A 13,398-nucleotide genomic window follows, 5' to 3' on the forward strand; every position below is an offset into this window, starting at 1 on the left:
TTTAGTCTTTATTTAGGCTATGAAATATAAGTTGTATTGTGTAATGAAAATTATTAGGTTAGAATTTTTGAAGTTTGAAACGCTCAGGAATAACAATTATTATTTAGAAAACAAATTTTTCTCACAGAGCTGGCCTAAAGAATTTGATATTATTAGTAATAATGTTTTGACTTTACATATTAACTAATTTTTTAATGGGGTAAATTGAAAATGTTGCAGATTCTGATGAAATTTCTTTAAGTTTCCAAAACTTGATATTTGTTTGTTGTTTATATTTTGGATGTTCATAAAAATGTTTGACTGTTAGTGTTACTCTAGTCTGTACATAAAAGGATTAGGTCATGTGGGCTATTCATCAAATAACCATGTCTCAAACAAGAGTGACCAATTCTGAAAGGTGTAAAAATTATGTGCATTCCATTAATTTTTGTATGAATAATTCCACATTCTAACATTGGGCTGGATCTGTTTTGTTACTCATGTTCATTATCCATGATATTGTGCCATTCATTGATTATGATGGGTTGGAGAGATGTATTTAATTAATTATAAATATATATGTGACCTTAATACATAGGAAATGCTATACACAATTCAATAGACATGTTGAAGGCCAATTTTATGAATAAACTTTGAATTGAATCAGTACTTCGGCTGAAGAAAACATTGCAACCCATTATTTTACTATTTTTACAGTACGGGTAGTGTTTGAGTTACAATAATTTGTCTTATGATAATCTAATTTTACGATGGGGTTAGCAATTAATACCGATTCAACAATATTTTGAAAATATTTTTCAATTTCGATCACAACGGTTGCAGGCAGCAGTGTACAATCAGGCAGCGAGAGAGATCAAATTATAACAGACTAACTTCTTTACCTCCATCTCTTTATCCCATCTCTAGTTAAATAAGTTACAAAAAAGTAAAAGAGAAAGATAAAAGTATTGTTACTGACATTATACACCTTGTGTAAATGTGTACAGCCATAAAGAACTAAACGAGAAAAACAACTGAACGAGAAACAACTTTGCTAAGTACAGGCAACTGAATCAGATAACAACATTATTCATTTTACTTGTATTTTAACCATTTTACGATAGTAAACAATTACTGTAGTTAAGTTATAAATTACGTTATGTAGAATTAGGACCAATATATTTTTATGTTGTATGTACCCTTATTCGCTATGGGTAAAAGATCGGCATGCATGCTCAAGCTACTAATTGCTACTATAAATTAACGTGCATTGGTAACAAGGATAAAACTCCCGTTAACTTTGATATGCAATCAAATACAACCATAGATAAAGTTGAGAGAATAGTATTTTAATCAAAACACTGGGTATGAAAGAACACTTTTTAATGTTGTTTTCACGCCGATAAAAGATAAATACGTAAAGCTCGTATTACGATAAAATCAAATGAAAATTGCAAACGGAATCACTTTTTTTCTTTTCTTTTTACTCAATAAACATGCCTCCAATGTAATCGATTAACGAAGAAAATAATTTAGTTCACAACGAGATGTATTCATGTCATATTTCAACTTAAAAACTGTATAACAAAAAATGACATTGTCCCATGCAAACAAATAGCTAGATATTTATTTATGCTAACTAGAAGCAAGAAAATTAGCTCAGAATTTAGTTAAATATGGCGGAATAAACTCTGGCGAAATAAACTCGTATTTGCCATCAGCTGATTTCTAAACCTCTATGATTGTATTTTATAATACAATAATATGAGAATACATACAATATTATTGGATACATACAATATTATTGGGTACAGTTTAAAAGATTCATGGTAAAGAGGCATATTTGTTATGTTTGTATTTAATTATACGTAGCCATCAACAGCCTGACACCATTCAATTATGCCGACGTCGGACTGAAACACCAAATCTTGGAGGGATACCCCTTACAGTACATGTCTGATTCTTGTTTTGTGTTATTCAATATCTGTTTGTACTGAATTATCTTGAGTCAATCTGCATTGAACCTAGAGAATTAGCACAATAATTACTGTACCATATATGTATATAGAGCATAGTACTGTGTGTGTGTGTAGGGTAGGCTATACTCGAGATACAATTTTTCCAACAAACAATGGGATTTTTGGAATCTAACCACATTGTAAGTAGAATACCTGTACTGTAATATTCATGCAGTTAATCTTATTTCTTGTTGTATATATCTTAAATTTAGCTGGGGTAGAATTGTAAAAAAAGCCTATGTTTTGAGTTATTTAGGATTGTGATCTTAGATCATTATGCATATTAGCAGATTTTTGTATCCAGGCATCAGTTCTCTAGATAACACTGCTTAAGTTTTGATGAGTTGCATTTTAAACTGTCCTCTTCTCTCTCCTCTCTCCAGGGAGTAGCGCAAAAATAAAATGTAGCAGTTGTCAAAGCTATCAGGAATCAACAAAGCAGTTAACAATGAAAAAACTTCCAATAGTTTGTAGTTTCCATTTAAAGGTAAGTGTGCTCAACAGTCTGAATGTTGTCAGTGATTCATAATTTATGTTGATATCTTAGTTATGAAAATGGTAGATGCCATTTGAAAACTGCTGAATGTGTTGAATGTTGTACTGTTAATTAATGGATATGAAACTGTCAAGAGATTACTTTGAATTTAAAAAAAAGAAAAATTGGTTTTAGATGTAACTGTAGGCTCCTTTCTTGTAGCCAACCCTTCAGATGGAGTTTCAAGAGGTAGCCAGGTGTCGATGATGTAGATAGGCTTATATGAGGCACGTTTACTACTTCAAAGAATTTTTGTAATACTGAACATATGAAAACCCTCTTAAAAAAAGGAAATGAAAAGAAAACGTTGTTTTGAAACGGTTTTTCTTTTTTTTTTTTTTTTTTGGCTAACAAGAATTCATGCCCTTGAAATAATTGTCTTTTAAAAACTCCACATCCCGTCCTTTATTTGGAAGATGTGCAGCAACAATTAGTGTGTACCATACCTATTATAATTAATGTAAACTTTTCTTTGTATTTTCAGAGGTTTGAGCATAGCAACAGGTTACATAAGAAAATTTCAACATTTATATCTTTCCCTGAACATTTAGATATGACTCCTTTTATGTCAAATAGAAGAAACAACAACAACAATCACAATGGAGTCACAACACATCCTACTGACATAAATAATAGGTAAGTCAATGTCTTTGTTGCTGCCAACTTGTTATTGATAATAATGGAATAAATTCTTTTTGTCGATTAGAGTATCTATACATACTAGTAATTTTAGGATATATATCTCATAAAAGTGGAATACTGTTATATCTCTCATTACAGTGGAGTTCTTGGACTTTATTATGTCATTAAACTTGGAAAGTCACAATTTTGGATTTGATCAGCTGGTTTAATTTATTGGGAGTTTAAATTCAAGATGCTTTTTAGTTAATTTGTTAACCATGATTTAGGGTCTCATTATTATGTGTCACTACTTCATACATATTTGTTCCAGGTACTCACTTTTTGCAGTTGTTAATCACGTAGGCAATTTAGATGCTGGGCATTACACAGCGTATGTCCGGCAGCATCGCGATCAGTGGTACAAGTGTGATGACCACATGATAACCCGAGCCACTATCCAGGATGTTCTGCAGAGCGAGGGGTAAGATTACCAGTTTATAATCTTAAATTCATTTATGTTACAGAAGACAAAGACTATGTTATATTAAACGATATATCAAGTAAAGTATTAAGATCTTTGTATAGAACAGCACGTCACTGTAATAAAACCTTAACAATTTTAAGAAAGGCCTTGCCCACCAACCAACAGAGTTTACTATGACCAGATAATCATTAGAACTTCCGGTGTCTATTTGCATTTATATCACAATATTCTTTCTTTAATCTTGTCGTGAATGTATTCTGCCAAGCCAAGAAGAAACAACAGCCTTACTTATATGAAGATTTTCCTGTATATTTTACATTTGCAGTGTACAGTATACTATTTAGCAAAGGTCAAAGGATACCCAAATGCGTCTCCACCTTACCAGATGTAAGAATTACAGGGTGAATATTATGAAACTAAAATGACTTATGCCCTGCATAAGAAAAAAGTAATAAAAAGAAATTGAGGAGGTGAAATAAAAATGGACTAAGCTCATGGAGCCGTAACATATGAAGCTAGGATGAAGAAGGTTCTCCATTCTTGTTTGTACTACACATAAGGTTTATAGAAGTTTCATGGATTTCTGAGCAGTTAATGCAGGCCAAGCTTTCATGCCCTGTGGCATGGTGTTCTTGTACATACACCTTAAAAGTTTTTCCACTTACAATAAGTTCTTCCTGAACCTGTCCTCATAGTTAGTAGAGGAGTATCTTTATTATATTTACAGAAACTGCTGTTTATTTGGAATGAAATGGAATATAAAATTTAGGCAGATTGCCAAGCACTGGACCTATGAGGTAATTCAGCATTTAAAAGAAATTGGGAGTAAAAATATTTAATGTTGTAACAGGAGGAAAATCTGCACTATGAAACCATTTTTGAGATTAAGTGGACAGTGGACAGTAAGTTGGAAGATAGATGATATGAAAGGGACACTGCAAAGAACTTCAAGTAATGCCTATAGTGCACTGCATGAGATGCAGTGATGGCACTATTCCCCAATGGGGTGCAGTTTATTAGATAAAATTTTAATTTTACTATTAAAGACAAACCCTATGGGCCAGCCTTATGTGATTATTTTCAAGACAAACCCTATGGGCCAGCCTTAAGTGATTATTTTAATTTAGTGGATGGTTAAACTAACTAGTAATAATAATGGGAAGTGAGTGTTACCAAGTTTGAACCAACCAGTTAAATAACAGTATAGTGCCCCAGTGACCATGGCATTTGTGTTGCTAATATTAATTGGCTACCAATGAGTTATTTAAAATACGATTATTTGTTGATAGCCACCTTTCAAGGTTTGGCTTCTGCTTGGAAAGGTTGTGCAAAATTAACTATTAAAGTATTTTATGTGATGGTTGCATGGTTTCAACCTACATCATATTGTGTGAAGAACCACATTGCTGGGTGAATTTCTTCATAATTTCCAGCAGTTCTAGGAGTGCTATAAAAACATTTGAAATTTCCTGTCAAGAATTTTCCTTGTCTGGCAGATAAAATGCACTCCATAAATTATGTTAAACTTCTATAAATACTGAACTTTGGTGGATCCCTATGCATGTAGGCACTAAAGGAAAAGTGATGATCTATCAGATAAAATATAAGAAAATTTAAGAAAAATTACTCTTTCTAGAAACTATTCAGCACCACAGTAATTCTGTATAGACACAGTGCAGTCATTTTACTGTTAGTGTCTCACCCTTTCTATTTGATCTACTGACAGAATTCCAGGCAGTCTGGTTGTCTTTCCCATTATTGACTAGTGCTTTGCTGGCACTTTTATTCACTTGTTTGTATCAATGGAATAAATTAATTGAATTAATCTTTAACAAAATACATAATACTTTTAGGTTCCTTATGTATTGTTAATACTGGCAATTATTATCAAGTCCCTTTTCAGTTGAGCAATAGGAAAGAAAGAAGCTTCATTTCATCATTTCATTCTTTAAATTATAATAGCAAGGTTTTTGCCACTGAATGAAGGGAATGGTTAAAGCTATTTTAATGAAGGATTGATTTATTATTGTTAAATATAAGTTTGTAAGAATGAAATAAAATGTTTTGTGTATAGAATTTCCAGTTGCAAATTCAGATAATTTTATAGAAATGTTTTCTTTGAAGAATTCCCGTTTGCAAGTTAAATTTTTTTTTTTTTTTTCAGGTACCTACTCTTTTATCACAAGCAGATTCTGGAGTATGATTGAAAAGATTTGTTTCAGTTCCACATTGAGTTTCATGATTATTCTTTTCTGTAATCTCAACTTTCAAAGCCTGATTACCATGCTCTGACAGAGAAAATAAAATGCCAGGAGTCAGCATTCTGACAGAGCAGCTCACTCGGTCAAATTGATGTTTGGTGCAAACAGATGGGCAAGTCTGTTTATGACAAAGAAACTTCATCTACGTCTGGCAGTGGCTCATCATCCTTTGAATGACCGTAGCAGTTGTGTGGGAGTCTCAAGTGCAAATTGAGAGTGAAATGTAATTGCAAAGAGCTAAACCTTTGCAGTAAGAAATAGCAGGGTTTTGCAGTGTCCGGTTACAGCTGATATATTTATTATTTAGTGTAATTAGTGCTTTATACCCCATTTCATTTTGCCATTCATGCTCTGAAAGGTGAATAGGTGTGAATTTAATCTAGTCTGTTGCCTGTAATTTTACATTTGGGTCCAGAATCAGTGGAAAACAAGACAAAGCAAAATCTTTGAAATATTTACAGTAGTTATTGAAATGGTTCAGAATATTTTCATGTGGTCATTTACAGCAGAAATATTGAGGTCTGTGTACATTTTCATTTAAGTAGCACTTGTCAGAGTATTATATCCATTTACTGAGTTTGACATAAAATTTGAAGTAAATGCAGTGGCTTATGTGGGGGTCAGATCATATGCATAACATAGAAAAGTGGATATTTGAGTTACCTTGGACGGGTATCTAACTGGGATGGAACCCTTGTGGTTCCTGGTGTTGGTTGTGGGAACAGGATCTAATAATTAATCATTCTTCTTGGGGTCAAGAAGCTTCATACGTAGTAATATTCTCTCATTTAATTTTTCTACCAAACATTGTGTTTGTTTTTGAGCCGATGGCTTTTTCATTAGGAGAATATTGACTTCTTCATCAGTTTCATTCATAGGGCTGTGTAATAATCATTTGATTCTTCATGGATTGAGATATTTAATACACAAACAGTATTATGGGCATTTTTTTATTATAATTATATGTACTATCTTTAATTGTCATGTCTAATGTCGGGAGTATATTCTGCATGTTCATGTGTTTGGGACTACTTAAAAAAGTGAAGTAAATCTTCAGGAATTAAGCCAAAGTTAAAAAAATTTGGAGAGAGAGAGAGAGAAAAGGTTGGAGAATGTGTGTATGCATGGATGGATGAATGATGGCATGTTTGACAAGAGCACTCTTGAATTAAGCCCATCTTCAATCAAATGTACATCAATAGGGTAATCAATATATAGTATTCCTCTCTTCCTCTGCTGTGACTTGGTGGTTCATATGTTAGTCACTTGTCAAAAGTTGTCAGTGTGTGGATTGTCTGGCCTGATTTGTCCCTTGTAGTATATTTTTTATTTTATTGAAAGGCCAAGACATTTTACGATTGGTTGTAAACAGAGGTCCATGTTTTTATGTTCATTACTTAAGGTTAAAGGAACGTCATGAAGAATAGTTGCTATTTTACAACTTGATTTAAGAGTTTTGTTGATGCTGCAGAGTGAAAGTCGCAAGACTTAGTTGGTAATAGTCATGCTTCGGATGAACTTTGGCAAGTCAATAGACATTTCAGGCTAATTCTTGCTGTTGAAGAAGCATCACTTACTGATGAAGTGGAGGAACTGCACCAGAGTTGCCTCCCCTAACATACCTCAAGTCCGCCACGTCATTATTTTGCCAATATATGGGTGCGAATAAATCTTGTAGATCTATAGGATATCATATTGTGCAATTCTTTAGAAGTATAAGTAGGCTTTTGTACTCTTTTTGTAAATGCCTATAGTATCTTGTGCACAGGCAGATTTTAGACTGTTGGGTGCTGTTTAATGTCATTCAACATGGCAGAAATTCTTCTACAAGAACTTTAGACTTTGTATTTTTGGGAAAATGGATGTGAATTACACTCATTCTTACCTACGTTTTTGAAAGCTCCATTGCCATTATTTAGTAAGTTTGTCATAAATTAACAGTAGCAAGTATCATCGTGTAGCGTGAAAGTTACTTCAATAACCAGGTATGCAAGACATGCAGTGTGTTAGGATGTAGTTACGGAAAATTTTCTTCAGATTTTTACATTGCTGAGGTTTGTGTGCATGTTAATCCTGGAGCAGATGTAAGGAAATATAGGGTACTTACTAAAATTTTTTTCTTTTTTTACAGGAATCAAAGTTTTTAAATGTGTCATACCAGTTTTATATACTTTTAACCACAAAATTATAGAAATGGACAAAATATAGCCAACTAAGAAGCTGTTGCATATCTGTATGACATGGATTCTTTGTTTGCCACGATAGTGGTTATTTTGTAAATAACAGGTGGTGTTAAGTGTATCTGGTTTTTAATCGGAAGGAAAGTTTGGAGTTTTCCTACAATTTGTATCAAAGCCGCTAAAGATGGTCTTGCTAACGAAATGGGAAAATGTAAGTTTGGCATGGTATTTGATGTGCCAAAAAGTATCAAGCCATTCTTTGTTTTCTATTTATAATTTTTGTAATACATATTGCAGTTTTAAATAGGCCTAATGTGTTGTCAGTATTAATGGTTTTGGAATACTATATCCATGTGCAATACAGATGTGTTCTTTGCAGATATTGTAAGAACATTCCACAACAAATGCAAGAGTTAGGTATTGTAATTAGTCCTTGCTTTTTTGAATATCGTAATGTCATCCAATCAGAAAGCTTTTATGTACATTCTTAAGATTGTGTTATTTATGACTACAGCTTCATCCTGCATGAACGGGTTAAGGTTTACTTTGATATGTTTATTTTCAGATCTTGCTTACATTATCACTGTTGTAAAGATGGTCGAGTTATGGCCTTGGGCAGCCTTTGCTGAATACCATGCATCTCAGGTGTTCTTTGTGTTTGTAGTTTGATAGATAGTTTTAAAGTTGATTATGACATACTTAAGTACAAACCCTGTACTTTGCATATTCTTTATATCCCAAAGGCAGTGCATGTGTGTAGGATTCCAAATTGACGTTTAATACTACTAACATGCCAGTGGTGCCTAGAAGGTTAGGCATCCTTCCAAAGAGGGATTGAAAAGCTACTTACTACTTATCTAGTTTAACAATATACTGCTGGTATCAGTGTAATATAAGCATTGTGTGACTGTAGAACTCCATCTTTATTTCATTATCATAGTAATGAAATTTATTTTTCAAAATATGTACTATTTTTTGTGTACATGTTGCCTATTCTTAGCTTCCCTTATAATCTTTGTCTGGAAATGTGAAGACTATCACACCTTTACAAAAATTCAGTCAGTTAATACAGATCACGTTTTATTATTTGGTGAAAATCAAATTTTTCTCACTTTTTATTTGTAGCTGTAGGCATTTTTTCCTCACTGGGTAGCTTTGTGCTATATGTGTGTTTCATGTATATAATATTTTTTTATTTCATCTGGAAATTGTCATATTAAATTTTCAATGAACTATTTTTTAACTCCAGGTACAATGCTATAAATTGCATCCCTGTCTTGGTAGCATACATAAACCATATTATTTTGGGTTTTCTCAACTTTCATGAATGGTTTCCTTTTGTAACAAAATTGTCAGATAAGCTTGCTAATACAAGAATGTTTATAGTCACAGAACTTTCAGTCGACGATGGGCAGGATTGCTCCCCTCTAATTTTGAGGTTCAAGGCTATTGCTTCCATTTAGTCAGTGACCTAGATCGTGTTCCCAAATTTTAAGTGTCATCAAGGGCATTGGAGACTAGGACTTGTCATGAAGCTGGAAGAGGGTCTATTGGTCTGTTGGATCAGTAGGGCCTTCTGAGCTCTACCATACTATGGAACATAGTGAAACCAGGAGTTCCCTAGGTATGCTAAAACGAGTGTCTCAGTCCTGCTTCTGAAGTTGTAATTAAAGCTACCTCACCTGCTGCATCAATGGTAGTAGTACAGAACTTGAAGCACTGGAACAGTCAACAAGATCTACAGTCTTACTGGAAATTAAGGTTCCATGTTCTACCCTGAAACAACCTGGAGGCCGAGTTTCCTGTTGTGAAATAACCTGGGGTCCTAGCTTCCTGCCACAAAACTAAAATAAGTAAGGTCCTTGTGTCTTTGCAGTGAAACAGAAATGACTCTGGTCCTCATGACTTGCCTTGCCTTAACTCAATCTAATACCCTCCTATTCTGTAATGGAAGTAACTGGGGTTCCTGTTTCCTGGCCTTAAGTGAAATGACCGAGATCATCCCATCCTGCCCTGAAACTGAAATGATTGTTATCCTCTTGTCCTTCCCTGAAGTTGGATAACTGAAGTCGTCCTGACCTAGCGCAGAAACGACTGGGTCCTCATGTCTTGATCCAAATTTCTAATAAGTGGGGAACCCTTGTATCTTGCTCTGCTCCTACAAGGTTTTCAGGCCTAGGTTCTTGGCCTGAATTTGAAAGATCAGGGGCCTCGTGTTCTATCCTGCAGCTGTTTGTGTTACTGTGAAACTGAAAAGACTCGGAGTAACAGTATCCTGACCTGAAATTTATATCTTTCTTGCCCATAACCTGATTCATGTTGTGACTGGAGTCCTTGTACCCTGCTCTGATGCTGCAATGACAGTTGTACCCATAATTTGCCCACATGGTAAAATTATAGGGGTCCCCATATTTTGCCCTGATGCTACAACAGTACGTAAGGTTCTTCATGTTTGTCCTGTTGCTGAAATGACAGGTGCCCTCATGTCATGTCATGATGCTGCAGTGATGGGCCTTCACATTCTGCCATCATGTTACAATGAAAGAGATCCTTGAGCCCTGTTTTGAGGCTGCAGTATGCTGTCCCAAAACAGAAATATTTGAGATCCGCAATTTTGAATTTTGTGTTCTCTCATGAAGTTGGATGGACTGGAAGTCTCCTTTTTTGTTATGATAGTGGGAAAACTAGAATTATTATATCCTGCCATGAAGCTGATACATGGGCCATACAAGAGAGGTTGTGAAACTGGAATTTAATTGTGTCTATAAAGCCTGAAAGATGGAGTCACTAGTGGGGTGACTGTTGAGCTAAAACAAAGCAGGTCATGATAACTGTCAAGCTAGAATGACAGGATTCCAAGTGGGATGACTGTCATACTGGAAGACATCTTCTGTGTGACTACCAACCTGGAATCATATGGGGGGCTCTGGTGGGTGAGGTGATTGTCAAGCTGGAACAATTGGGTGTTTCTGAGCTGGTGACTCAAGCTAGAATGGTAGGCTTCCAATCTGTCTGCTACCAAACAGCAATGATGGAACCTCGTGTAGTAACTCTACCTGGGATGAATGGTGTTAAGGTGTCTCAGTTGTGTCTTTGAAGTTGGAGCAATGGAGCTTAGTGTTAAGAAGGTGAAAAGACCCCTACATGCTCCTTGATGTTGGGATCACAGGTCAAAGGAGAAACCTCCACATGCTCCGTGATGTTGGGATTGTAGGTATGGAATGACAGGAAGTATTGAAACCTAAGTGGAGTTTGTTGTATTACTCAGCTGTAATTTTGGGAGCTTCCCACTGTATTTCTTTCTCAAGAACTTTTAGGACTATGATCTGTCTTAGCCATGAAACTGTATTACTTTCTTTCATTCTTCCCTGAAGCTGGAACTTTGGGGGTCAAGGATTCTGCCTTGAAGCTAGTTCATTGGAGTAGTCAGGCTTTGGTTGCAGTTTTGGGAAATTAGGTTTAGTTTACTCCTCTGGCTTGACCCTATTTTTGTTCATATGACCATATTTATTGCACTGCCCTGAGTTGAACTAGAGACAGATGTGCCCAGAATGTGGAACAGATTCCTGAAGTGTTCTGCTAGCGGAACAACCTGGCCTTGCACTTACTCTGTAGTAGGAACATCCTTATCTTGTACCCTACTGTTAAACTAGAATGATCAAGTGGTCTTTGGTTCTTACTCTGAAGGCAGAAGGATGAGTATTTTGAGTCTCTAGCTGGAGGAAACTTTTTCAGACTAAAATGACTATGTGGATGGATTTTATGTATCCTAACTTGAATACATTCATAGACTGAAAATTTGGTCTTCGGCACTGTTACGTGGCTTTCGTTCATAAAGTTCACTGGAAGGAAGGTCATAAGGTGTCGGAACTCCTATGGTGGTGTAATCTGACCGAGTAGACTACCATGCATACCAAAATATCAAATGTGAGCAACAGTACCTGCAGTGCCTGCTTTCTTTGCAATGCTGGGAAATTCATAAGTAGTATATGCAGTATGTGAATGTTCAAGATCACAAGATCATCTGCATTGTAGGGAGAGGAAATGCTTGTAAGAAGGGCTGGTCACAGCGTACCTCACACTTTGCATGATGGTTGGTGGTCATCTTGATCATCAACTGCGGATTAATATTGAATAAGCAAACTTCCAGTGTCAGATCAACAGAAGAAATTTTTTACTATCTTTTACTAATACAGCTTGAAGATACTACTCGTCCGAGTAGTCATCATCAGTACTTGACGTGGAAAAAAGTTCAAGCCCTCACACCAGATGTGAAAAAGTTTCAAGACCTCACACCAGAAGTAATTTATTAGGACCTATGTCACTTAGGAGGCACGATGCTGTATTAATTTTCTTACAATCCCTCATGTAGTAAACTAGCCTGCTAATCACTGCTGGTACCTGTGTGTATTGGGTCAATTTAGAATGGTTTGCTTTCTCTGCCAATAACAATAAAGCTGTGGTTTGTACTTAGTTAAAATATAATATGAAATTGATAAAAATAGGATACACCAGTAATTTTTTTCTTGAATGTCAAAAAAATTGAGTGGAGAATCATAAAATTTTGCATATGAAAGAATAATCTAAAGAAGTGTAGGGGTGGCTATTGTGGTAACTGTACTTTTCTGTAAAAGTGTTCTTGCTTTCTTAATTTTTGACCTTTCATTTTGGATGGTTTGAGCTTCCTTTTTTTTTGTGATGAAAGTATCCCCAAATGAAGGTTTACATTGACATATCATTGGAAGGAAAGATAATGAATTATTTATGTGATAGATTGTATGTGTTCAGATGTTCACAAAGCTGTTCCTAGCGAGTGGCCAGAGTTCGTATGTATGTTCATATTGTCTGTCTGCAGTTGTGTTTCAAGTTGTAAAAGATTAGATTTTTTATGGAAGCAATGAGTGTAGGGAGTGAGTGTTGCCTTAGCTTGTATAACCACCTTGTGACCAGCCACTATCTGTGATACACGGCGGGGCGCCGCGCCCGGGCTTCATGTCAAGGCTCAGTCTCAGTAAACTTAAGTAACAGTCATGTTTTGTTTATATATCCTTCTGTATTAGGCTTAGGAAATTTAGACCCCAGTGTAAACCTACAAGATCACACATACTGAGCACACGTGGAGATGAAAAAAATAAAACGGGCACACTAAACCGGCTTTGACGAGATAGAGTAATCACATCCTCTCTTAAAGGTAGTAAGGAAGTAAATGATGCTCTTATGGGGGGATGCCCAAGGCATTGTGGGAGTTCCCACATACCCATGATCAAGCACGGAAGTCAATAGTTCCTTGATTAACACAAGTTTTATTTTTTATTTTATT

General features: G+C 35.3%; 1 protein-coding gene across 2 annotated transcripts in view; it reads left to right on the plus strand.

Annotated features, from left to right (window-relative positions):
- Positions 1 to 13,109, plus strand: part of LOC135227045 (ubiquitin carboxyl-terminal hydrolase 22-like) — a 61,606-nt gene extending 48,497 nt beyond the window's left edge. For both annotated transcript variants that reach the window (XM_064266841.1, XM_064266842.1), the window contains exons 8-11: positions 2,381 to 2,484; positions 3,017 to 3,168; positions 3,485 to 3,634; positions 5,802 to 13,109. In XM_064266841.1, coding sequence (XP_064122911.1) covers positions 2,381 to 2,484; positions 3,017 to 3,168; positions 3,485 to 3,634; positions 5,802 to 5,844 — 449 coding nt within the window. In that variant the 3' untranslated portion in view covers positions 5,845 to 13,109. The remainder of the gene's footprint in view (positions 1 to 2,380; positions 2,485 to 3,016; positions 3,169 to 3,484; positions 3,635 to 5,801) is intronic.
- Positions 13,110 to 13,398: the final 289 nt, after the last annotated feature.

The sequence above is a fragment of the Macrobrachium nipponense genome, chromosome 15 (genome assembly GCF_015104395.2).
Source record: "Macrobrachium nipponense isolate FS-2020 chromosome 15, ASM1510439v2, whole genome shotgun sequence".
Taxonomy (NCBI): domain Eukaryota; kingdom Metazoa; phylum Arthropoda; class Malacostraca; order Decapoda; family Palaemonidae; genus Macrobrachium; species Macrobrachium nipponense.